The sequence below is a fragment of the Hippichthys cyanospilos genome, chromosome 2 (assembly GCF_059441005.1).
Source record: "Hippichthys cyanospilos isolate Australia breed blue-spotted pipefish chromosome 2, RoL_Hcya_1.0, whole genome shotgun sequence".
NCBI classification, from domain to species: Eukaryota; Metazoa; Chordata; class Actinopteri; order Syngnathiformes; family Syngnathidae; genus Hippichthys; species Hippichthys cyanospilos.
Window position 1 is genome coordinate 27,026,360 of NC_142370.1, and position 25,721 is coordinate 27,052,080.

The 25,721-nt window shown below is 40.6% G+C and overlaps 1 protein-coding gene across 7 annotated transcripts; it reads left to right on the top strand.

Annotated features, from left to right (window-relative positions):
* Positions 1–350: 350 nt before the first annotated feature.
* avpr2aa (arginine vasopressin receptor 2a, duplicate a) lies at positions 351–25,702 on the top strand. Of its 7 annotated transcripts, XR_015864782.1 has the most exons (7): positions 10,168–10,186; positions 11,630–12,009; positions 13,564–13,809; positions 13,957–14,103; positions 15,955–16,468; positions 17,593–19,438; positions 25,588–25,702. XR_015864782.1 is itself a non-coding variant. In XM_088408068.1 (6 exons), exons 2-6 carry the CDS (start codon positions 11,632–11,634, stop codon positions 17,787–17,789), a joined length of 1,482 nt encoding a protein of 493 aa, XP_088264194.1. In that variant the 5' UTR covers positions 351–662; positions 11,630–11,631; the 3' UTR covers positions 17,790–20,007. The 7 variants fall into 7 exon arrangements, 6 of the variants coding, with proteins under 6 accessions (XP_088264194.1, XP_088264192.1, XP_088264195.1 ...); XM_088408068.1 differs by lacking the exons at positions 10,168–10,186; positions 25,588–25,702 and adding an exon at positions 351–662 and having other exon boundaries at positions 17,593–20,007; XM_088408066.1 differs by lacking the exons at positions 10,168–10,186; positions 25,588–25,702 and adding an exon at positions 5,968–6,109 and having other exon boundaries at positions 17,593–20,007.
* The last annotated feature ends 19 nt before the right edge of the window (positions 25,703–25,721 follow it).

The following is a 25,721-nucleotide window of genomic DNA, read 5'->3' on the forward strand; positions in this document are numbered from 1 at the left end:
GAGGTGTGTGTGTGTGTGTGCGTGCGTGCGTGTGCGTGCGTGTTTATGTGTGTGTGAGCGCACGCGCACAAGTCATAAACGGGTTGAATGAGACAAGGGAGGCCCCCACCATCCCACCTCGCAGTAAACATGAACCTTTGTTTGTTCTTAAGTGAATGAGCTGCCCACCTCTCTCTGGCACTCACTCGCACATATATAGGTATGTAAATAATCACACACCCTTCCTCGAATGCCTGCACGCTCCACCCTCAGCCCTCGAGGACAGGCTTGACCCAAGAGGAGGGGATACCAGGGGGACTAGGGGGAGGCAGAAGCTCAAATTCATTCGCACTGCTGCAGCTGAAGGCAGAGCACATCGCAAGAGCATGAAGTGAGACACGCGCTATCGCAGTTGCTGCTGGGACGCACACGGCCACCTCCGCGGACTACAAGCTTTCGGGAACTCCGGCGTGGCCGAGGACATGTTACGAGAGACAACCAAACTACTTTGGGAGGGGAAAAAAAACCTCTTCCATAAAGATGCAGTGAAATTTGCTCTCATTTAATTCATATCCAACCGGAGCCTCAGTAGAGCCGTCTGATTTTGTTTTTTTTTTCTGACCTGGATTGACCATCGTTTCTTTCACCTGGCATCACAATTTGACAACCAAAGTGGATCATACGTGAGTGTTTTTAATGAACTGCCCCTTTCTTTTATTATTATTAATATTATTACTGCTATGTTTAATTCCATTAGAATATGGCAGATATCTTGAAATCTAATTACTCTAAGTGGTTGCATACAGTTCAACTGTTTAAGGATCAATATGGGTCATCTCTCTGCAAACAAACAGCTGACGTCTCCACGAGACACACACACACACACACACACACAGGCGCGTGCACCACTAAAACAGTGCCTTTATTATACTAATCATTCAAACATTTATTGTTTCTTTCTGTGTACACCTTACCCTCACTATCATGAAATGCAAAAAAATGCTCTCTTATCTGCCCTGTGTGTGGGTCAATGCAAATTCTGAAACAAATTCACTGCTTATTAGTTCGTTATTAAAATGATTAAATTGTTAAAACTGGAGGAAAGAAAAAATATTCTTCAAGACTACCATTTGCCTCAGTCATATGGCCTGGCCCTAAAAGAGTGAATTGAAACCATTTTTAAAATGTGAACTAATTTTCATCAATAATTTGGGGGTGAAAAAAAAGACTTAAAACAGAGCGTTGTGTCATATGTGTCTGATTAATTAAACTTTGTAACTACATTTGTGGTGCTATCTCTAGGCGTATTTTATTCAACAATTTCGGAAGCTAGATTGTGTCACATAATCTGTTTTATATCTGGCATGTCTGCCAGCAAACTGTCAATTAGATCAACGCTCATCCGTATAAATATTAACAAAATGAAGGAATACAAGGTTTTGCAAAAGAGTCACTCGAACACAGTTTAGCAATAAGTTGCTTCATGCTCTAATTATGTTGCTCTCACTTGAAATTCTACTGTCCCTGTTACAGCATTAAAAAGCTTTAAATTACATTTGCTGATATCTGTAGAATCCTGTTAAATTCTCACACACATACCTTTGCATGCCCCCAGGGGTTCACAGGCCCTCATTTAAGAACACCTGGCCAAACTGATAGAAAGTACACTGTCTTACTTTTCTCAACACCATCTAACGTGGAAAAAAACAAACAAACAAACAAAAAACAACAGCGTTAAAACCTTTCGGCATTGATGATCTTGATAATAAACTCAGTTTGTTTTGAAAAAAAAAAGAATGGCTCAACATTCCATCAAAAAAAAAGAAAAGAAAAAAAAAAAAAAATATATATATATATATATATATATATATATATATATATATATATATATATATATGTATTCCATGAAAGCATATTTGTAAAAAAGCAAATAAAAATATATACAGTACATGTTTAGAAAAACAAATGATAATTATTAATTTGTTTGTTTTTAAACTGAAAACCATGTCCAGCAGAGATGAGCGATAATGCGTTTAATGGCAGCGGTCCCTCCAAGGGTTTGATTGGATTAGGAGAGCTCCAGGAAAGTGTCGGCTTATTCGTGTGATCCGCTGAAGCATGAAATGTTAATGGCCTGTAAATGCTGCTAATGCTTTGACTCGCAACTCTCCCAAAAGCCCGCACGAGGAAGAGAAAAGCAAGGTTAGCGGCAGCATGAGCGTTGTCACTGGCCTCGATAATCGAGGAGTTGATTGTTAAGAATTCGATTTTTGGAAGTGACTCCTGGACTGAGCAATGAAGGCAAAATGGCAGACTTTCTGGATGAAGCATTTTTGTTTTCAACACATCTTTGCCATCGAGAGGAGTTCAGAACATTCAGAAATGTTTTAACTTGAAGATCGACACGTATTGTCTTTCATGAAATTTGTGATGTTAGTCTAGCCTGTCCAGTGAGTTTTGAATGAATGAATTTTCCTCAAAAAATATTTTCCCTCGTCAAAACATTAATTTTCCAACTCCTCGCTAAAATATTTTGTCTTTGTTTGAAAAGACAACAATTCAAACAACCCAATTCATGACCGATTTTCTTTCTTTTGGTATTTTTGCTGAGATTCAGTTAAAAAGGGCTCTCTGCGTCGCTGTGGAAGCCAGCGCAGCTTAATTTGCTTGCCAGCCAATGGAAGTGCCTCTTTTCATTCCCTTTAAATTCAGTGTCCCAATATATAACATATATATGTAACAGTCCTGAAAAACAGCTTTAAACTAGCTCGAATACGACATTTCTTTTACGGTAATTATGTTTTTTCTTTCCACATAAGACATTAAAGTCTGGGGAAATCACAGTTTCCAAATAAAAAAGGGCTTTCTGCTGAGTTGAATCAGTTTTGGTATTTCATATTTTGCTACATTACCAGCCGGTATGTAAAAAAAAGGCTTCTCGAATCACTTGTGCAAGCACCGCACTAGATAACTTGTAACGCGCAGCATAATCTGTACATTAAACCATTGTGCAGAGTTTTGATCTTTTTAGGGTCATTTTCTTCCACATCGTTCTCGTCGTATTTTAGCCAAAGGATTGCACGCTCCTGGGAGTGTGGTAACTCATGCCATGTTGAACTTTCACATGTTGTCACCATCTGGGTGAAATTTCAGCTCCCAAGTGTCTTCTTTCATTGCTTTCTCTTGATGTAAAATGACTTTGAGGTCAATAAAAAAATCAAAGCATTGGACAAAATACTTCACACATTGGTCTGCATCTTTGGTCAAGTGAACTAAATTGATCCAAGATTCAGATGAGAGCATTCAGCAAATGAAGGACACAATCAGAGCAATGGCACCAGAGAACATTTTCAGTCAACCAAACTGAACAAGCTGTTGTGCTTGCTTTCAAACGCTCAATACGTGTTTCCCTTGCTTTTGCATGATTACCGAGTCATTTGGAACCTTGAATCGCCAGAGCAAAGAAAAGTGTATTTTTAGTCTGCACGTGTCCCTGCAGTACTTTCCAGATTAAGTAATGGCAATTAATACCAGTAACCTCTTCAATGTGTTTGCTAAATAAAATAGAAATAAATAGAAATAAAATAGAACAGAATAGAAAAAGAACACATGGATTTTTATCAAACATTTGAATGACAGAGTCCATTCTAATTTTATTGATTTTTTTTTTTTTCCATCAACGCTGGAACCCCAGAGGGCTCCTTCTATTAATCATTCAATGTTTAGTGCTTGATACAGTCCAAAACAAGCACAAAAGGACTTCCTTGGTAGGAAAAATTCTCTTTGAGTGGCTGACTTATTTTGGAGCGTTCGCTTGATCATTTTTGCACGATGTTACCTCACCCCTCCTCTGTAGTAGTTTGTTCAAAGCATGTGTTGCTGGTTAATGATATATGACCCCCTCCCCCACCTAAAAAAAACTTCAACACTGCCCTATTGGAGTAGCGTATTGTGGAAATAGACTAACGCTGTTTGCGACCGACACAAAGTGCAGGTGTTGGTGACAATGCGGGCGACTAATGAGGTGTGGTTCCACACGATTAACATTTAATGAGCTGTTTTGGTGCGACGGCGTCAAAGAACAAGTTGTTTACGTTTATCACCCCCCTGGTGCCGGGCCCGATGAATGAATCAGGCGCCAATCGACACTAATCTGCATTCATGTGTGGAGCGTCCGCCTGTCATTGAAACTCCTCATTCATATATTGCATATTGTGTTTGCGCTGCTGCTTGGGGATCCTATTTAGTCACATGTAGCGCTTCAAGAGCAAAGCTAGGTCATGCAGGCTTTATACTGCATTGGTGACTCATGCGGCCCTTTGTTGCATCGATCCGTAGGCAAATAAAGTCTCATGCTCAACTGACGATAACAACACAAGGCTCTCCGATATACATTGAAAAAAAATATGCTACTACTTTCAAACTAGAGAGATGGCAATCTACTACAGGAAATCATGGCTCGAAATATGCATTTTGAAACGGAAAGCTACTTCTTTGGTACTGAGTAATACAAAGGGCTACCAGTTTATGTCAAGACCCTGATCATGTTATTGATTTCTCACAATAATTAAGAAATGCCTGTAGTAAATATGTACATCAAGCCTGTGACCCCTGTGGGGATAAGTGGCTATAGAAAATGGATGGATGGATGGAAATGTAATATATAATGTAAATGTAATACATGTATAATTGTTTGTAAAATTCTGAGAAAATCCCAATGTTCCATCACTTGGAAAATATTTTCCAGAACAGGCCTGCGGGCTACTTGGGGTTAGGGTTAGTGATACTTGGGGGCTATCCAGTGCCCGCGGGCACCGCGTTGGTCACCCCTGCTGTAAATATAACCCTTGAAAAAGGTCAGACGCCTTAGGCCCCATCTTGTGCCAATAATACAAAGAACCACATCGCCAGAGGCAAAACTGCAATTGAGAGGCGTTGCTTGAAGCTCATTACAGCAACTTTTTTGTCTTGTGTTCTGAGGTTGAAAAATATAAAGGGTCTACTTTTGCTGAGCAAGCAGCAGAATATACCGACATCTGTGTTCAAATATGAGAACAAAAAGTAAAAAAAAGTCTTCAAAAAAAGGTACCTGAACTTACGAACTTATTTGTAAATCATTACTTCTCACCACAATCTTTACCATGCTTTTCTCTTCATACTTTTCCTCATCAACATTATTTATTTATTTTTTTACCTAAACTTGTGCACAACATGCATTCTGGACTCCTGTGCACCTGTGCCTGCTTCAATCAAGCCTCAGGCATTGTGAATGGTTTGGAAAGGTTACGAACGACATGGAAACTGATGGTTGGGTACCAGAATATGCAGACTCGCTATTTAATCTCCTTGAAAGCCTCAGCGTAAAGAGGGTGCGCTATGTAGGGACGACCAAGCGGTGCGCACAGTGGTGGGCCCTGGGGGCCAGAAAGACCCTCTCTGCTAGCCTAAACATACTCAGAAAATCACATTTACTCATAAGTACTGTATTTAAAAAAATAAAATAAAAAATTCCCCCTGGACTGTTCTCTGTTTGTATGTTAACTTAATAACACATTGGTGGACATAGAACATCAGAGGACTTACAAAATTGCTTGTATTATTGTGGAGGGAAGTCGAAGTGATAGCCTTTTCATCTTCTTATACCTGATATTTGATTTATATTTCATCCAAAATGAATGAGCATAAGAGTGGAAATTCATGGTTGTGGGTAGATCTATCATGTTTCAGACATATTGATCACGTATGTGTCCATGACGTGTCATCAGTGGTAGGTAAATGTCACAAGTGATGAAATTCAGAAGCAATTGAAACATTCTATAATTAAAAAAATAAATACTGTGCATTAGAATACATGATTACTCAAAAGACATTTCAAAACATTACACTTATTTTTTGTTGTTGCTAAAAATCCTTTGTCCAAATGACTGTGTTGTCTCATCTCGGCTTGTTGGCAGTGGGAGGGGCCAATTTCATTGTATGAAAACAAAGGAAAACTGTTGCTTGCTTTTAATGGATCTTTTAAAGCATTACATTACATGGCAGACTCATTAAAGAAAGAGACTTAGAACTGAGAATGAATTACATTTGGATTATTCATAGATGTCATGATGACATAGTGATCTGCTTCAAGGTAATAAAGGACATTTTTGTCACACATTGCATATACAGCTGTTTTTCGATATATGGATCTGTAAATATGAAACGTCACATGGTGGTGTTTATAGTTCGCTTTATTCTTGTATATACATTCGTGAAATGATGTTCGGGATGAGGGACTTCAGCTTGCTTGTTGGCAGCTTGACAGGAATGTGCTAGCTTGTCAATGAGAAAAGTCCATAGCAACGGGGTCCATCGACTCTCTTATTGTCATTCATTTCATTCCAAAAATGGACATCCACTATGTATGTGTGTATATATACATATGTGTGTGTGTGTGTGATTGTAGACTATGAAGAACTCAAAATGGTCACATGTTGAATTTGTAGCATTATAAGAGCAAATAAAATAAGATGTTTTTGATTGAAATGACTGTTGAATAAACAGGCCTTGTTACATGTAAATAGAGGATCCCTTGCTTGATACCACTTTCATAAGCCTTGCATCGTTTAAACTTGGGAGTCTAGGACAATTTCAGCTTTAATTTCTTGGCAAGATGTTAAGAGGCAGAGGTGCTGCTTGGATATGAATTGTTTCCCACCCTTTTAGATCTTTTGCTTGATGTTGCCCCAGAGGTTCTCAGTAGGGTTGAGGTAAGGAGAAGAAGTTGGCCACACTATCAATTTCTCTTTTCTTATGCCCATAGCAGCCAGTGCATCAGCGGTGTTCTTTGCACCATGAGATGGGGCAGAGTCAAAATGTCACGCAAAGGTTTAGAGGCCAAAAAAAAAAAAAGTTTTTGACTCTTAAATTCAGTTTGCACAATCATTTATGTCATGTATATGACATAACTCTTGACACTCTGTCATTGCAGTAATTTTCCAAACTTAAAAAAAAAAAATAATAACTATATAAAATAATATATGATTATATCCCATATTAGATGTTATGGACAATGCACAATTATTGATTAGTAAAAAACAGGTCCAAAAAGCTCCACAAAATTAGAAAAATGCTCCTCGAATTATTTAGAAATTCGAGCCTCTGCTTTGTCAACAAAGCAGCAACAAAACAATAGAACCCCTTCCTCAACAATGACGGCCCCACCTCTATAGTACTTTGTCTCAGAATAAGAAATTGTTAAAAAATGCGTGAGCTCAGTGCATGTGTGTTGACAGCACTGCATTAGCACGACTGGATGGCTGCCATAAGCTATTGAATTGTGATCAAGAGGTTTCGTGAATTATGTGTCTTGTTTTAATGTTCAACATGATTGAAGAGATTTAGTTTGTGTTGCATTTGTCTTGTGTGACTGTTTAAACATGAGAAGCGGTGCTCCATTTAGCGTGCATCCCAGGCGCATCATTTTTGACAGGATGCATACTTTCAAATCAAACCCTTGGGCGCATCATTTTTTGACATCAAAATTCATCTTCATCCATCGACTCTTTTATTCACCAAAACTCGATGTCTTACGAATATTTTTGACATTTTTATCCGCCATCTTTGTTTTGACCTCAAGGAAAAAAGAACATCAATCGAGAAAAAGAGATCACAGCTTTGTTAAGTAAATACTGCTCACGCCATGAGCTTGACGGCGTAAGCTAATGACAATCAAGTAAGACGACAACAGCATCGTTGTCAGGCCCATGCTTCAGGGAGTAACTTCAAAATAAAATCGTCTCGAGTGCCGTTCGTCTTATACTTTACTTGATAGCCAATGTTTTATTTTGAAGGATTTTCTGACTTCCTTTACAAGCAGCCACGTCGCCAGACACGTTTCACTGGGCCACATGCTACTAAGTAGTTGCTACTATGGAAAAAAAAAAAAATCACCAATAAAAACAAGTTCACTTCAGAGCGGCATGCAGCATACTACTTAGTATAGTAATTCATTGCTCCTATATTCACTCGGCGTAAAAAATGCACACATGGCCAATTAATATGGTAATTAATTCATGTTTAGCTTCTGTTGGGGGGTCGGCAGGAGATGAGAATCACAAGAAGTCGGTAGTTTATTATTTTGATGACTTAAAGTGTAACTCCGAGATGGATTTCAGAAAGTTACTCGCCCGCAGCAGGCAGCATAAGGTTGTCTGTCTTAAGTTCATACAGAGTAAATGAACTCCACTCAAACAATGCTCACAGGGCTAATCAATATAACATTATTTTTTTCGTCTGTAGCTGCATGAGACATAATGTTGCTTCTGGTCTGTTGTTCTGGTCTGTCTGGCTCTGCGTGGATGATAATTTTGAGAACGCAGCATTGAACGTGTGTTAGTTGACAGATGTAGCAACTGATTCAGGGGTGTCAAACATACGGCCCACATCCTGGCCCGCATCAGGGTTTAAAGTGGCTCACGAGATACTTTTGTGAAGTATAAAAATGAGCTGAATTTTTTCATGAAGAAAAACTCGGAATGTTTTGTGATTAAAAGTAATGCTAATATTTGATGATTAATAGTGACGAAAAACAAATTACAATATCTTCAAGTTGTGGGTCATATACATACAGTAGATTCACTTTGATATTTGTTAATATTTGTTGTTGGTTTTTACTACTGGCTTGTGAATGCAGTTTGAATCTTGGCCTTAATTTGTCCTTTTTATTGTGCAATTTCTGAGACTCCAAACATTTCTGTCCGGACCCATAGTTTTTAGTCTTGCGAGACCCAACAGTTTTCAGAGGTAAAATGAGCACCGGAGATGTGATGTTTATTATACCTCTTCCATCAACAATAAGAGGGTTTGAAAAGGTTTTTGACTGTTTTTGCTTTGTAATTATGCTTATTGGGGGCCAGACCAACCACCCTCCCAAAAACATGAAAGGTTACATTGTTGGCTAATGATACAAGGGACAAAGAATCCTCTATGGTGTAATTGCGTAGAAGGGGGCAAGATAGCAAGGTTCTAACAAGAGGCCTGGAGTTACCTTGATGAAATTAAGACCGCCATGTAGCTTTAATCCTTAATTAAAAAACATATAAATAGTCATTTAAGCCACACCGTGTCTACATGCAGACAAGTCAAAAAGGGCATCTTATCTGAATGCTGCCTTGTTGTGTATCATAAGGGCAAAATATACTAAAGGCTGATTCAATGTTTAAATTTACATTTAATATCCAAGCATAGGTTTTCATGGCGACGAGGAGGAATTCTTGACAAGAGTCCCAATCTCCACATCTCACGCATGGTTCCGCTTTGATGAGGGTCAAATTTGTCCATCCGGTATAGCTTCTCACACATTACTTCGTCAAAGCTACCATGTGACACTTGACACTGTCATATGGCAGTATTAGCAGCTAATTGGGCAGTGGATTCCCTGTGGAGTAGTAAGAACCTGCCTCCACTACTAGAGCAGTCTATTTTTAGCCAAGCAGTCAAGACTCTGTTCTCGAAGTGATGGTGTACTGAAGTCTATTTTGGAATGTCCATTTACATGTATTATTTTTCTTTAGTTCTGCATTTTTGCCTAAGTCTCAGTGAAGTAGTTTTTGTCAGTGTAACTTTTAAGTCAGATAACAGAGAACAAAGGCATTCCTCCCGTGGAGTAGCCCTGGGGGTTGCTGGACCTCTGGCCATCTGACCACTTAACTAATGAACATTTGCCAGAACATGTCATTTGAGGAGCAACGGAGGAGACAGAGGGGTTTTAAAGGAAAACAAAGGGACATGTGGGCTCTCGCCTGCTTGACCTAATGAGTGAGGACAGGGCAGAATTGGAATACAGTATTTACAGATAAGGATTTAGTCATAAAAGGTCAAATCAAGGCTCAAGGAAAAGTCAAAAATTCTCAGTTAACAAAGGCAAAAGAAGAAACAAATCTCGGTGTTAAGTAAACAAGAAACACAGGGATTAAAGTTTGCTAACAAATCATAACATAACTACGGTAGATTAATTGGAGACACAACAAATCCTGACTTAATGCAGTCCTTCTCAAACAGTGGTGAGGCCACCGTTGGGAAGGAGGGCGCGAGGCGATGCTAGGTGGGGCTCGGACGACCCCAAGGAGAAAGCTTTGTTTTCGCCATGTGAGGTCTAATTTCAATAAAATAAGTATGGCATCTTTATTTTTTATTTTTTGGGAAGGGGGACACTTTGAGATACCAGGTAAAAGACTTAGTAGTATACAGTTATTGAAAGTTTATTTATTTTGCCTTTTTCTTTTGTAATGTTAAAAAGGATACCGTTTGGGGTAAATGTATACAATTTCTATATATAATAATCACAGTCGCGGCGAGTGGGGGGACGTGAAAAGTTTACTCGTTCCTGGGGGGGGCTTTACAAAATATAATTGAGAAGCACTGTACTAATGTAATGCTAAAAGTTGCAGCTAATGGCTTGTTTGAGATGCTAACGTAACGACATCTCAGTGCTTCCGCTTACAAATATCACACAGTTGCATTACCGTGTTCACACAAGATGTACCGTAAATCAAAATGGTGGGTTCAGAAAAAGCAAGATGGCTAAATCAATGGTACAACTGTTTCCTGTTCCGTCTAGCACTTTGTGCTGCGCATGAAAGCCACTTTCTAAATAAAGTATTGATTGATTGAGTGAGTGAACCAAAGCAGAAGTAGAAAGGTCCCAAAATAAAAGCAGCAAGCACTAAACATAAGCAACAGATGATTACTGGTGTGGCCTCAGGGAGACGAGCACCACTCTCTTAAATGTGCTGCTTTAAAAGCACGTAAGCTTTCTTAACAGCCATATTTAGCAACCAGCAAGTTACTTAGCATGTTTGACTGTTTGCCCTTATCCGTGCGATTTTATTTTCCCGTTATTTTTGTTCCTTAATACCCTTCAGCATGTTTTTTTTTCTGACTTTCTTATTTGTCCACGTTTATTTGAGCAAGATTGCATCCCATGAACCCTCTTTTCCTCAGATTGTCATGTCATTTCGCCGTTGCGACGTTCAAGCAATTTATTTATAAGCAAAGAAAAATAAACATGACATCTATTGCACTCAACAGTGACATGGGGGAGAAAGGAATCAGATGTATGAGAGGATGAGAGAGAGGCAGGGAAGAAAAATAAAGGAAAGCAGGAATGCACTGGGGTAAGCATGAGATGATTATGTAGAGTTGAGGTGAAGGAATAAAACCGAAGGGGAAAACTGTCGATCGACCTTGAGAAAATATGAAAGGAAAAATAAACAGCGGTGGACTTGCGTCAAAGTGAACATAAGAATCTGAGAGATGGACAAACACGCACGCCGATGATCCAGACTAATTAAAAAAAAAAAAAATTCAAAATGTAATAATATTCACACGACAGCATGATTGGTCTGGCTTTTGCGTCAGTCTGTCAAGTTCCATTAAGTCCAGGCTGTTTGTAGCAAATACAATCAAGGTCAACTTCTCAAATACTGTAAAAGACTCAAGTGCTTGCCTTTGAATGTGAAGCCAAAGTTCAAGCCTTTGGGAAAAGTCAGACAAGACGCTACCCAGACCCAGACTAATAATGAAAAGAAAAGCGGGCAACTTTTTTATCCTGACTCACACGTAGTACACAACAAGAAAGTGGAGTATGACCTCGCTGTTTGTTTCGCAGGAATGGAAAGCGTCAGTGTGGAAACGGGCTGGGATGCTTTAACCTTCTCCTCTCTGGTCGCGACGGGAAGGAAAAACCACTCCTCTTCTGCTTTGCTCGAGCTCAACACCGTCAACGGCTCCCTGAGCGGAGGATCCTTCTTTGGTATAATTCCGGAGAATGCCTCCAACACCACGCCTTACCCGTTGCCGCAGCCCAGGGTGAGGGACCAGAGCCTGGCCAGGGCCGAGATCGCCGTGCTCGGGGTGGTATTGGCTCTCACCACCCTGGGAAACAGCTTTGTGCTGTGGGTGCTGCTCAGGAGGAGGAAGCACAATGCGCCCATGCACGTCTTCATGGTCAACTTGTGTGTGGCCGACCTGGTGGTGGCCTTCTTTCAGGTGACCCGTGACCTCCCGAAATCAACACTTAGCCTACGGCCTGTGTGTACTTTGATAATTACAGTCTTGCAGGAGTGACACTTCCTGTATACAGTTTATAGGCATTCCCCAAGGATGACTATCATCACAAGCGTTGGCTCGGCTTGTACGGTACACTAAAAATAATATAAACAAGCTTATTTTGGGCTTACTTGACCCATGCCTTTTCCATCAATCTGTCCATTTTATACCAGTGGTAACCGGTCGGTATTAAATAGTATCAGTCAAGAAAAACCATGCTTGGACGACAAGTGGTATGTGATATGTATAAAATGATACGCATCGCTCGACAGCTGCACACTAAACGATGCGGTTGACAATCAAAAGGATAGTCTTGTCAAGATGGTGATCACACAGGATTTGCAAGTTTCTCCTTATATGGTGGTTAGTTCAAATACTCACTCACCTGTGGAATTTTATTACTTCATGGAGATATCTTGTAAATTAGGGTTAGGGTTAGTTTCATGAATAGCTCTTTTTCTCAGTTTTATAGAAGAAAATGAGCAATGCTGGCACGATCCCTTTTTGAGATGAATAAAGTCATCTGAGTGTGATTTAGTCGAAAGGTGCTCTATTTAAATTCAGCGAGCGAGTGAAGACAATTATGGTTAACTATGGTTTGTTTGAAGATGTTGTACTGTAATTTGCTAATTCTTTTATATAATTGAGTAAAAAAAAAAAAAAGAAATAATTTGCAATGGGCTACTTAAATGTATTTGTTTTCAAATGGCCTTTTTGTGAACCAAAATCTGACAATCTTGAGCAATTTATTCTACAAAAAATGTTGGCGTTGTTGCCTCATTGACGCTTTCTTTGACGTGTCCTTGAGTGCCCGGAAAGGTCCGTACAGTATGTCTACCAAAAATTCTTCTTAGTTTTGTTGTAATTATTAACTTATTGTTGTGTCACTAAACAGGCCAGGATTTCACATTCCTTCCTTCTACTGTATGTTGCGCGTGTGATCACTCACTCAGCAGACAATATAATAAAGGGAAAGTTTTATGGCAGCACATGCAGAATGCAACACTAATACATAAAACACAAGCACCACTGTGCTTAACTTCTAACATCTGCAAACCATTTTCAGGATTCTACATCTGCCTGGCTCGCTATTGGGGAATTTCTTGCCAGCAGCTAAAATAACATCAACAGCATCATCAATATCAACTTGCTGAAGCAATCCCAATAACTCAAAGATTTGGCTCTCTAGCTTTGACAGTCATTACACACAAATGAGAGTGATCGAGACCCTTGGGCCTACAAGGGACTGTCTTCCCAAATTTCAATTATACACCATGTGTGTGAAGATGGTGAGAGTTGAAAGAAGCTCCGGTGGGCAGCAGATCATCAGTCCGCAAAGGGAAAGAATGAAAAAAGTGAGGGCAGACATTAACATTTGAGTGATAAACTGGCAAGGGTCCGCACACGATTTGCAGTGAAAGATACATTAAAGAATAAACAGTGATTTGTGTCTACGTGTTCTCTGTGTGTGTGTGTGCGTGTGTGTGTGTGCAGGTTCTCCCCCAGCTCATTTGGGACATCACAGATAAATTTCAGGGACCTGATTTCCTGTGCCGCTCCGTCAAGTATTTGCAGATTGTGGGAATGTTTGCTTCTTCCTACATGATAGTCGCTATGACAGTGGACCGTCACCACGCCATCTGCTGCCCATTGCAGGCCTACCGCAGCGGGGCTGTCTCACGCTGGAACACGCCTGTCATGGTGGCTTGGGCATTGGCGCTTGTCCTCAGCCTACCACAGGTAGGAGCTATCAACTTGACCCCTCTCGCATAGACGTGCGCTCAGCTCGGAAATGAGAGGCCAGGCTGGTGACTACGTACGCCAGAGAGGTTTTTTTAGAGCCTTGAGGTCATTGCCAAAGTAACATGTCTCTTGTCAATCTGCTAGGTGTTCATCTTCTCACGCTCGGAAATGAGTCCAGGGGAGTTTGAGTGCTGGGGTCACTTTGCTGAGGCGTGGGGGCTCAAGGCCTACATCACCTGGATGACGGTGGCTGTCTTTCTCCTGCCCGCCCTCATCATTACCATCTGTCAGGTAAAGCCGGCAAATTTCAAGCTAACCTACAAAAAACAGTATGCAGACAAATATGGGGCAGACAAATGTGCAGCGGCGACAAGCGATGCGCTTGCCGGTTATATTTAAAAAGTAGACAAACACTGGAATTGTGTGTATAGTTTCTTGGCCTTTGGCTCTCATGAGATTGGGCTGCCGAGTGACAGCAAGAAAATGATCTGGGATGCAACGGGTGATGAAACTCATCGTGAATCATGAATCAAATTCACAGTATTGTGCACTTGCAAGTGATAAAGCCAGAGATTCTACATGTGAATCAATTTCACTTCATAATGCATTGCAATGTGAATATCTGACTGTGGCAACGTTTTCAAATATGACATTGCATCACTTCTTATTGGTATTATAGAATGTCAGAAATGTTGTTTTGACTCATGTGGACGGTCCTGTTCTGACCGGCCACACAGCTTGGCGGTCAGTATTACGTAGCATCCAATGTATGCGTGCCCCCTGGGCAGCCCCCTCTGGCCTAGCTCATTACGCTTCTATTTTGGGGAAGCCATTTCCCTCAATGTAGACACCACTGTAAGGTGCTGCTCAAACAAAGCTCCCCGACGTGGGAAGGGAGAGATCGCGAGCAAACACAATCTCTGGCAGTTTTTATGACCCCAATGCACAATCAAGGCACCTTTTCAAATGTGACAGCCTCTGCCAAAAGGATTTCCTCCTAACTTTTTTTAAATTGTATTTACTTGGTTTGTTATCACCACGTCTTTGACAAAATGTATATTTGGAGGAAAATCCTTATTTCGCTGTCTAAAAAAATGAACTGTGTAAAACAAATCTGCATAGGTCATATGGCATGTATAGTTTCATTAACATATAAATGACCACAACAACCTGAAAAATAAACAGAAAGATTATTGGTCAAAATAGACGGCTACAATTTGAATGAACCTATGGGTTAGCCTGTATTGCCACTTTGAAGCACCTATGTCCATCCATAACTTCAGTAATGTAAATAGTTATTAAAAAAAAAACACTGCAACTAATCGACGAGTCTAATGGAATCTTTCCGTCTTCTCTAAGCGGAGCACTCGTCTGCTTAACTTGCCCCCTCTTAATTGGTCTTATGATGTTCCTTTTCTTTTTTCTTTATTTGAACCAACTAATTCCTCCAACTTAGTGACGTTGTTCATATCATTCTGCAGAGCAATCCAAGAGGTCTGCATGGGATCAATCTTCTTAGTATGATGACATTTAATGGTTTGGATGGCATCCCAAACAAGAGTAATTTTTCTGGAAGCTGCGCCATTGTACCAGCACGTGTCTGGAGAAAAAAAAGAAAAAAAAAACCCTCAAATGAAACAAGGGTCAAAAGGACAAAACTAACAGCTCACATTTAAAATTGAGGATATATGTTTGTAAAGTTTTTTATTTCAATAAATAACGTGACGGCCATGAGCGTTTTGTGCCTAAATCACCTTGCAGCCATCTTGATAGCAATTTTTTTTGTGTTTGGAGTAGCAGATGTCTGAAAGCGCAGGAAAGCTTTGAGCGTGACAACTGAGCAATCGTTTTGTACTGGTTCTGAGTGCATTCTGAAAAGAATTGAATAATGCTGCATGAGAATATCTGTGACTGGTTTACGGCTAATGGCACCGGCCAACACACACTCCTTCTTTGTTTCAATTTCCTGAAGCCTTTTGAGCAGAAACACTAACAGAATAACTTACAGCCTAATCTGGCATGTGCCCATCGCAAAATTGACTCCAGAGACTTTTTGCATGAGCTAACGTCTTGGTGATGTCATTTAAACTGCGCTAAATTTAAAAAAGGAAGAAAGAAAAGCACACTCCGCTTATCTTCCAGATAAGAATCTTCCGGGAGATCCACAATAACATCTACCTGAAGTCGGAGAGGATGGTCATGGCCGAGCCGAAGAGGAATGAAATCTTCCACTTCCAAAGCTTTAAAAAAGAAGAGGAGCGAGCCAGGGAAAGGGGTCGTCGGACATCCGGGGGCGGGGTTCGCGTGGGGATGCGCTTGAAACCCGTGACAAACAAACCTCACCGACACTCTTACGGTAAAAGTCAAGCGGGAGATGTCACGGCAACAACCGCGCCGCTGGCGGATCAGGAGCGAGTGAAAAGTCCTGACTGTCAGGAGTCGTGCACGTCCTATGAGGTGGCCGCCGGCTCACCCCGTTGCTCTCTCGACTACACCCCCCCTCATTCCGCAGCGGTGCCGCCGCCAAGCGTCACCAAAGCCATGTCCAAAACAGTCCGAATGACTTTGGTCATTGTGCTGGTCTACACCGTCTGCTGGTCCCCTTTCTTCATTGTCCAGCTGTGGGCCGCTTGGGCCCCCGACCCTCCTAATCAAGGTCAGTAACCATCACAAAGTCTCAGCGATACTTGGCTAAACTGTGTAAATACAACTTTGAGAAGGTTTCTTAATGATTTACTGTACTTCTCAATGTTCCCTAACATGTATCTGAAAGTCATTGTACAAAGCAGGTGTAACGAATGTACTAATACATTTCCAGGTTCGGGTGGGTCTTATCTCACAAGTGTGGTGCCATTGTGATTGTCCAGCAATGTTTTGAGAAGCAATCATTTGAAAAGATTTACAAAGGCACAATAAAGCATCGCATATTGATGGTGGTCTATTTTCTTGATTATTGAGGGAAAGGATGTTTTGATTTTTGTCTTTATATCAATATTTTCAAAACGATCACTTATAAAGAATAACACAGTAATAACATCATCAGCAACAGGGAAAGTTTTTTTTTTTTTTCCCCCAATGCGTGTATCAAACTGGCAGCCCCTCATATCAGTCAGTCAGAGTGCGGGTGATCATTCTTTGTTTAGATCAATGATTTCCAAGCTAAATTGAATCCAATGTACTGTACATATACCTATACCATTGGAAAGAAAAACAAGAATGTCACAAAAAGCGAATCCAGCATGCTGACTTAGGCGAGGGACGTAATATACCTTAAGTGAAGGAGATGTATTTATTTTGTGACGAGAATGTCACAAAAAGCGAATACATCATGCTGGCTTAGGCGAGGGACGTAATATACCTTAAGTGAAGGAGATGTAATCCTATGTAACGCATACACACATACACAAACACACGACAAACAAACACCTTTTTTTGTTCGCTTTTTGTACGTATAGTACTTACGATTGACCCAAAAAGAAACAGGGTGTGAAACTGGGACCGACTGGCCGGGGAACGAGGGTAGTGGTGCAAAGTAAATCTTTGTCAGAAAAATGTTAAGAACAATAGTGATGAGGTAGCAACTGCTGATGACAATTGTATTCATATCAAAATACACAATTAGACTCTGACTATGTGAAACAGAGAAACACCCACATGACAAATTCCTAACCTTACGAACTAACATCTGTAATTGGACTAATTGACCTGACTGTTGTCCCACCTGTGACGACTAGAAAGCCAAGAGTTTTATTCAAATAGACAATGTGATGTCATTTGCAGGAGTGGCCTTCACCATCCTCATGCTGCTGGCCAGTCTCAACTCGTGCACCAACCCGTGGATCTACACGGCCTTCTCCAGCAGCGTGTCCAGGGAGCTGCAAAATCTGCTGCGCTGTGGGTCGCGACCCAGACGCCGAGGATCGCTGCCCGATGACTCCACCACCACGCACACCTCCACCAAAGACAGCCAGTACTGACTGAATGAGGGAGACAACCTCGGAGACATGTGTGCATCCTTGTCTTGTCCTCAGGAAAGAAAGAGGCCAGATGTTCTCAATAGCAAATGCCAGCTTGAAACTCCGTTTGCAGCGGACGCAAACACAAAGAAGGCGTGTCACTGGAGGTGTCAGCGCACGATGGAATGCGCAGTGACAGCATGAGCGATGCAAGCTGGCCCCGCAGCTTTTGAGTGCCGTCGTTTTTCCCCGCTAGAAGTTCTGGCAGATAAAAGAACAAAAAGAAATACCAGTAACGCCAGGTGTGAATCATGGCAGACGTAATAGATAAAAATGGGTTCTTCTGTCAAATGATTCTTCAGCTGCGAGACCGGCAACCGGCAGTGGTTTTGGTGGACGTTCCACCGAAAGGCCGGAGGTGGAAATCTAGTAATGTGAACCAACTTTGTTAACTCAAAGCAAGTGAATTAGCACTGGCTGTATTTACATTCGCTAAGGAGGACTCCAGTTCCTCGGAACAATGGAGAACTGTAAGCAAGCTGGACAGAGGCTCATTCAAAAGCGCAGCCCTAACTGAAACACACGCATATACACACTCGGATACATCCACATAAACAAACAAAAGTTGGAGCTGGAGGGTTAGGCCTGGAAAATGAACAATCCAGCTTTCCGCAGACCAGCAGGACACAACGATGGGACTTTATTACATGCATACACAGCATGTAACGTAGGGAGAAAGACCTTTCTGACTTGGCGCAATATGTGGAGCAATATGCTGAAGGCACAAGAAGAAAACATTTCAAAACCATTCCATGTATGAGAACGAGCCAGATGAAATGTATTTATTTAAAATATATCTCGCAGACACGATTTTATTGTGTGCAATGTGGATGCCGTCTGATGTCACTCACACACCGCAGTTACAAATCCATTTTAGCATGTTAGGATTGCAGCCAAAGAAAATTTTGTGGTCGTCTTCAATTACAAAAAAAAAAGAGAAGACATTTCAAGTTTACAAGAAACAAAGAAAGTGTGTGCAGTTCAAGCGACGAAAGTAGTCCCAGGCCAAAGTAAGTGTCTGTGATGCTCATAGAACCCCCGCCCCCCAATGAAGTCAGTGCTGTTATTCTAGGAGTCGTTATCAAAAGAGCTGGCTCTTATGTTCTATCTCGCCAGCACACATTCATTTGTCAGTTGCCCTTTTTGACAGTTTCTACCCTCGCAGTTTGACATTGATAATGCATACTTTCCCTCAGCCGCTGACAGACATCAAGTACACTTGTTGTGATTTTATTTTTTAATTAAAGTATTGCTATATGAGATCCAGAGAATGGAAGTAAATGCGAATGTCTATTAGTGGAGGTCCCAGCTGAGAGTACACTCAAGGACCGCGACTTTTGGTGTACTTGCACCAACCAATGTGCCCTCGAAGGCTGTAGTTACACTGTGGGTTAAAGTGCCTGATTTTGATATTTTTCCCAAAAGTGGCACAATAAAAATCTTCCTTTTTTTTCTTTGTGTTCACTCACCTACTGCTCTATTCAGTATTTGTGTTGCACTCCACACAGAGAAGCAGATGAAAGCATCCTAAGGAAAGATGTCAGTGACGGATCCTTGCTGACATCTTAGGTGTGGACGCAGCATAAACAAATGTGATCCACCCCATCAATGTGAGCCCGACATATTTGAAATGCTCTATAAATCTGAAACGTTTTGAAAGCACAGGTGATGTTAAATGTCTAACTATGGTACAGATCATTAAAGCAGCATTGATGATGAATTAGGAAACTTGACTGTCGCCAACTATCAGAGGAGAAATATTAAGGTGGCAAAAACTCAGTGGAGGCCAACTAAAAGCTGTGTCTTGTTTAATGTTTGCACTTTATATTTGCTCATTGTGTGTTGTCACTGGCCTGTGTTAACACTTGAGCATCCATGTTGTTTTAGGCATTGAGTGAAAATTAAAACACAGATAACATTATACACTTTAGATTATTTGTAAGATGTGTACCATTCTAGAAAGAATGAGTGAGTGAGTGAGTGAGTGAGTGAGTGAGTGAGTGAGTGAGTGAGTGAGAATGAGTTTAATATGATTTACATTCATAGATATGGCATTTCAGAACAGCAGTCATTAAACCAAACAGCAAGAAAGAAAATAATGAGACTTTCCCTTGTTCAATCTGATCATGATGATTTAAGAAAAACAAAACATGGCAATCTTTGTAAATTCACATGTAATGGTCCAAATAAATAATGGACTCTTGGACCTGCACTGTAAATTTGTGGGCCCCCGTGTTACGAGATTAATCCGTTCCATGGTTTGGCCGTAAAACGGATTCACTGTAAGGCGGGCAATCCAAACCTGTGTTCAATAGCTAATGCGTTTAGAACCCTGGGTCAAAACATCAGCATTCTACATACGTATTAAAAACTGGTACCAAAGTAGTATAGTAAGTGCTACGTATATATAATATACATGTATACAATCAGAACACATACCTCATACAAATGCACTATAAATACGGTTTTGTAACCACTCACAATCGAACAAAGCTTTGCCATTCTCGGCATTTGGAAACAAGTGAGGCCGACCAATAGCAGACCACCATCTTTGTGAGGAGACGCGGACCAATAGCAGCATTAAAAGCACACACACACATACACAAAAATTGTAATATCGTACTCGTTACAAATGAGAGTAAAGTCATGCATTGCCATGCATTTTTAGCTTGAAAGTGGTGTTTTGCCAAAAACACCGGCGAGATCGGAGGAGAGAACTCCAGGGCAAAATGTTTACTTACTGATCTACTACAGCTGAGATGAAACAGCAGGTTGAATATGGGCAATATGTAGGCCTACGCAAGATAGACATACGATCATGACTTTCAGTTCGTCAGAGATAAAGACAAGAAAAACATCATCGTTTGCATTTAGAAACCTTGTCAGCATTTGGAAACCTTGTCAGCAAGATCCCTGACCGTTTTTAATTACGGAGAGCAGGAGGTGCCGCAAGTGCTGCATTTACCACTGTCCATAGCTATAAAAAAACATGAGAATTGCCACCCCCCATGTAATATATTTTGATGGTAACTAGACCTATGATTATATTTAAAATATGCTGCTGATCATTAAGAGCGCATTGATTTGCAAGTTTTTGAAATGTACAGTCATTTAATGCATTCCTTCTTAATGAAAAACGGTCTAAATCTTCCACACTGGCCCCCTTAAACTTTCAGGCTTAAAGGTTTACAATACAAAACAGATGGAATGATTTGTACTGGTTGAAGGCTTTCACTACATGTGTAATGAGCCACATTTAGAATGGCAAATCCATATTTCCAGTTGTGGCGGTGAGAGTAATACAAAGGTAATGCAATAGTAGTGTAATGCATTACATTTCAAATACAGTAATATTGTAACGTAATAATTACTTTGAAATGACAGCAATAAGTAATAAATAATGCATTACGCTTTTGGAGCAACTCACCCAACACTGGTTATAGGAATACAGTACCTCTGTGACAGTGTCTCCTCAGTGTACCCATTGAAGAGGCCAGTCAGTGTGGGAGATCAAAACAGATGTTTCAGGTGTTCTATTTGTCTGCCCGACTCACAAAACGCTAAGGACAATGCAGGGATGCTTTCAAGATGTCTCTGGAATCCTCATTCGTGTCGAAGTAGAAGCCTCACCTTTTCCTCTCGTCCGGCACTCCGTTGTGCATTTGTTCCCCAGACGCAAGGCTCCACTTTGAAGGTTTGCCAGATGAAAAGCTACATCAACACCCTGTCCCGTCCTTCTTTGTTTGCATCAGGAAATGGATGAGGTCCTCCCCAGACTTTTTTGGGTGTTAATGTATGTTCTTCTTCCTGATAGGAAATGGCGAGGTCAATAGATGGTTTTTCTCCTCAGCTTCACCCTATCAGTTTGATGAGCTGCACCATCTGTACAGCAATTAGTAGAGATTGCAGCTGCTGACGAAGGCTCGTGAAAGCTTGCAGACACCCGAATGTACACACTGAAGTCAGACACATGACAACAAAAAACCTCCAATGACCCCCTTAATAAACTGATGTCACCCTCAAAGAGAAAATCAATGAAGCTCATTCAAAGGCAACATGTAAAGATTATCCAAAAGTGGGACAAATACCAGTCAAGCAAAGATAGATCCTTGATTTGTGAAAGTGACAGCTGCAGGGCAATTAAGAGGATTTTTTTTTTCCTATTTTTGGATTACCTTGTGTAACAGCAAATCGAATGGAAATGCTCATACATGACTAGTTAATTACAGAGGGGGGAAATAAGTACCCTTTAGAGAAATAGTTGTGCACTGACACCTTTAGATACAATTTTGATTTGTTATGTCGTTACACAAAACACTAAGGGGAATATTTTGAGTGACCGGCCACTCGGCATTGCGAACAGGTGCAACTTCATTTTGCATCTGTCTGGGTAATTTGGCTTGACAAAGGTTGCTGGTTACTTTTTACTCAAATTGGTAAAAGAAATAGATCACCCATGAGAATCTATGCATATTTAATCACTGACTATTCAGTGAGTGTGCGTGTGTGTGTGTGTGTGTGTGTGTGCTTGCTTGTTTTTTTTTTAATTTTTTGGCGTTTTAATTGTGTTTTTGAGTTATGGTTTTTTTTTTGGTCACATGTTTAGTTCATTTTTGGTTCCCCTCATGTGTGTCCTCATCAATGTGATTGTGTCCACCTGTTAACTTGCTTCCCTCGTCTTGGTCACTCAGCTCCCTCTTCCAATTGTTTCTTGTACAGGTGTTCTGTGTTGTCTCGTTTGTTGTGAGTATATTTAGTTTGCAGTTTTCTTTCAGTTCTTCTCAGATCATTGAGACAAGTGTTGCTACCAGTCCCTCGTCGTCCTTTTTTCCCGTGCTTTCCAGAGTTTACTGTTTGTTTTTCTTTATTGCATGAAGTTTATTTCTAGATTTGGTTTGGCCATTTTAGGAGTCTTCCTAGTTTATCTTTTTCATCTGTATATTGAATCATTATTCCCGCACACACCTGGCCTGTTTGCCTCCCTGCCTCTGGGTCCACACCCTCACCCAACAAATGTCACAGTGTGTTCTTGGCAGTGATGGCAGTGACATAGAGTAAGGTTAGGCCAAAGTAACAAAAGCAAATTTTCCACGAGAACTTACTGTATATGTGATGGTATACACAGTTTCAAACCAAGTGAGATGTGTGTGGGATGATCCCAGAGCTATTCACACCAGACATCCCAGGAATTTTGCTTAGCTGCAAACTTCTTTAGAAAAATTAATCCTGATCATTGTGCGTGTCAAAAAACGTTTGGTTTGAGGTTAATGTTGCCAAAGGATCAACCAGTATTTCAATCTAAAGGCTCACTTCATTTGATCATTTGAGTATTTCTAGATATAAAATATACGTCTTGGCTTAACTAGGTTTTACAAACACTGGTTTAAATTGTCCCCTGGGAATGGTTGTGTTGTCAGAACAAGGACAAGCATTATTAAAAATACAAGGATGGGTTAACCGTTAACCCATGAAAAATGCTAAAAGCATATCACACACACAAAACGCTTTGATTTGTTTATTGTTTTTATATATATATATATATATGTATATTTATTTATTTATTTTTGATAGCTAACCTTCACTCGGGGCTTCTTTTTAAAACATCAAAAACAGATGGACTCAAATGTAGGTTACCTGTAACAGAGGTTTCAAATCAAAGTCCAAATGGAAAAACATGGCTTCACCGAAAGCGCTTGTGCTCAGTCATCATCAGATAATATCCAACTGGCATGACACTTGCTAACAGTGGACATACGTATTTGAGAAGGAAGAAAGATTATTTGTGGCCATTTTAGGCTTTTTACCAAACATTTACTTAATATTAATAAGTCAATATTAATTATGAATATTTAATGTAGCTTGTTTGGCTCAGTATTTGTTTTTGGATGCCGCCTCTGGCCACTGTGGATAGTGCGCTGTCGGTCTACCTAGATAGAGGCCATTGTAACATCTAGGGAATAATCTTTAAATTTGTCCAAATGCATTTTGAGTCTACAATTGCTTGCTAACGAGGCAATGAAGCCAGAAAAGCTAAAGCGGCATTTTATTTTACAATTGCTGTTTTTGACTAAATAATTGGGGGAAATCGGTCCGGGTTAGGGTTAGGGTTAGGCTTGCAATTTGCAGTTATTATTTTCTAAACCAGTATAGCAGAAAAGTAACACACACTTGTTGTCAAATTGAATACGTTGCTGAATAAAGAGGGTCGCATGACCGGCAACCACCTTAACTAATATTTTAAGGAAGATTTACAAAGTAGAAGCATGCTTTGTATGGATTCATGGCCCACGAAAAGGCTTTACATGATGTGTCTGCTTCAGATGGATCTGCAGAATTTTATGGCTGACATCCAACTGGGAGCAGTAGATGAGATCACACACAGTTACAGTGGCGATTGAGATAGGCTCCACTATGGTGGAAAAGCAAAATGAAAGAAGAACCCAAAGAATGGGGGCTTCTTCCATATATGGCTGCTTTTTGACAAGAAACTCACCCTGCAGATAAAGTGGATTAGTGGATGTTCACACAGGACAGGAAGAGTGAGATAAGAGTGAGGGGAAAGCACTGAGGCTTACATGGCTCACTCACAGTTAATGCCATCTGTTGCATTAGCAGCTGCTCTACTGTACATACAGCATAAGTCAGTCTGCATGCCTGGACAATACACCCATAAAATAACCACAACAGCGAATGTGACTCAAATACGACAATAAGCCAAGTGTGGCGTAAAAAGATTGTGACTTCATGGGATGAGCATTTGTGCAGCACTGCTTTACCAAACAGAATCTTACTGAATAGAAGATTGTGTAGTAGTACAAAAATAAAATTTTGCAAGTAGCAAAACCGCAAAAATGCTGCAAACGGGGGAAAAAAATCATCAAAAAATTCAAGTCATACGAAAATATTAAATCACGTCAAAATAAAGAAACTGCAAGTAATACATACTGCACTCACGAAAACAGATTAGTTGCAAAATTAAAAAACACAGATCAAATGCAAATCACAAACACGCACAGAGTACAAAACCACTACAAGGAGTTAAAATGCTGCAAAGTGGTACACACATAATGGAAGTTTGCCAGGCAACTATGGGGGGCCATGGGACAAGTAACGTGACGCCAGATCTTCTGAAAAGACAGCCTGTTTAGAAGGTGCTGGAAAGACTAGATTCTGGAGAAAATAAAATGACGTCTTATTGTAAAATTTTGAAACATCAGTACCTTACATTTTACGATGCTATAAAATGGAAGCCCAGTTTTGTGGCTGAAAATATTTCGATCAGGGCGTGTTTGTAAAATGGCATGATAAAGAACAACAGTGAATAGAAGCTCACGTGAGAGATGATGGGCGAAATAAATGAAGTTAATAAGTGTCTATGTAGATGATGAAATACGTAGTTAGTTAGTTCGCAGAAGTGGGCAGTTTGTTGGTACTAATTGACTGGATGCTTTGCCAATGGACCACCAAAGATGCAAACATTTTGAAATCGATGGAGTAATTGCTGACAGAACAGTAGATTTAGTCCATCAGAGAAGCATACCAGACCACCGGGAGATGGACAGACAGATCTGTGCAGCGGCTGCTGTGATGTGGACTCAGTACCAGCCGGTCGTGGAAACGAATGAGCTGAGTCCAAAGGCGAAGCTCTCAATTTACCGGTGGACCTACCTTCCTGCCCTCACCTATGATCACTGGCTGTGGGTTGTGTTCGAAACAATGAGACACAGATACAAGCGTCTGAAACGGTTTTCCTCCGCAGGGTGTCAGGGCTCCCCCTAAGAGACAGGGTGAGAAGCTAGGTCATCTTCCGCCTTAGCGTTGAGAGGAGCCAAGATGCCTCGCGACCAGATGTTGCGGCGTTCCGGGAATGTCCCATTGAAAGGAGGCCCTGCG

Bases quoted from the DNA above. Each gene is read 5' to 3' on its own strand.
- avpr2aa (XM_088408068.1), top strand. From the start codon at position 11,632: ATGGAAAGCGTCAGTGTGGAAACGGGCTGGGATGCTTTAACCTTCTCC. The intron at 12,010-13,563 runs GTGACCCGTGAC...GTGTGTGTGCAG, and splicing joins TGGTGGTGGCCTTCTTTCAG to GTTCTCCCCCAGCTCATTTG. The intron at 13,810-13,956 runs GTAGGAGCTATC...TCAATCTGCTAG, and splicing joins TTGTCCTCAGCCTACCACAG to GTGTTCATCTTCTCACGCTC.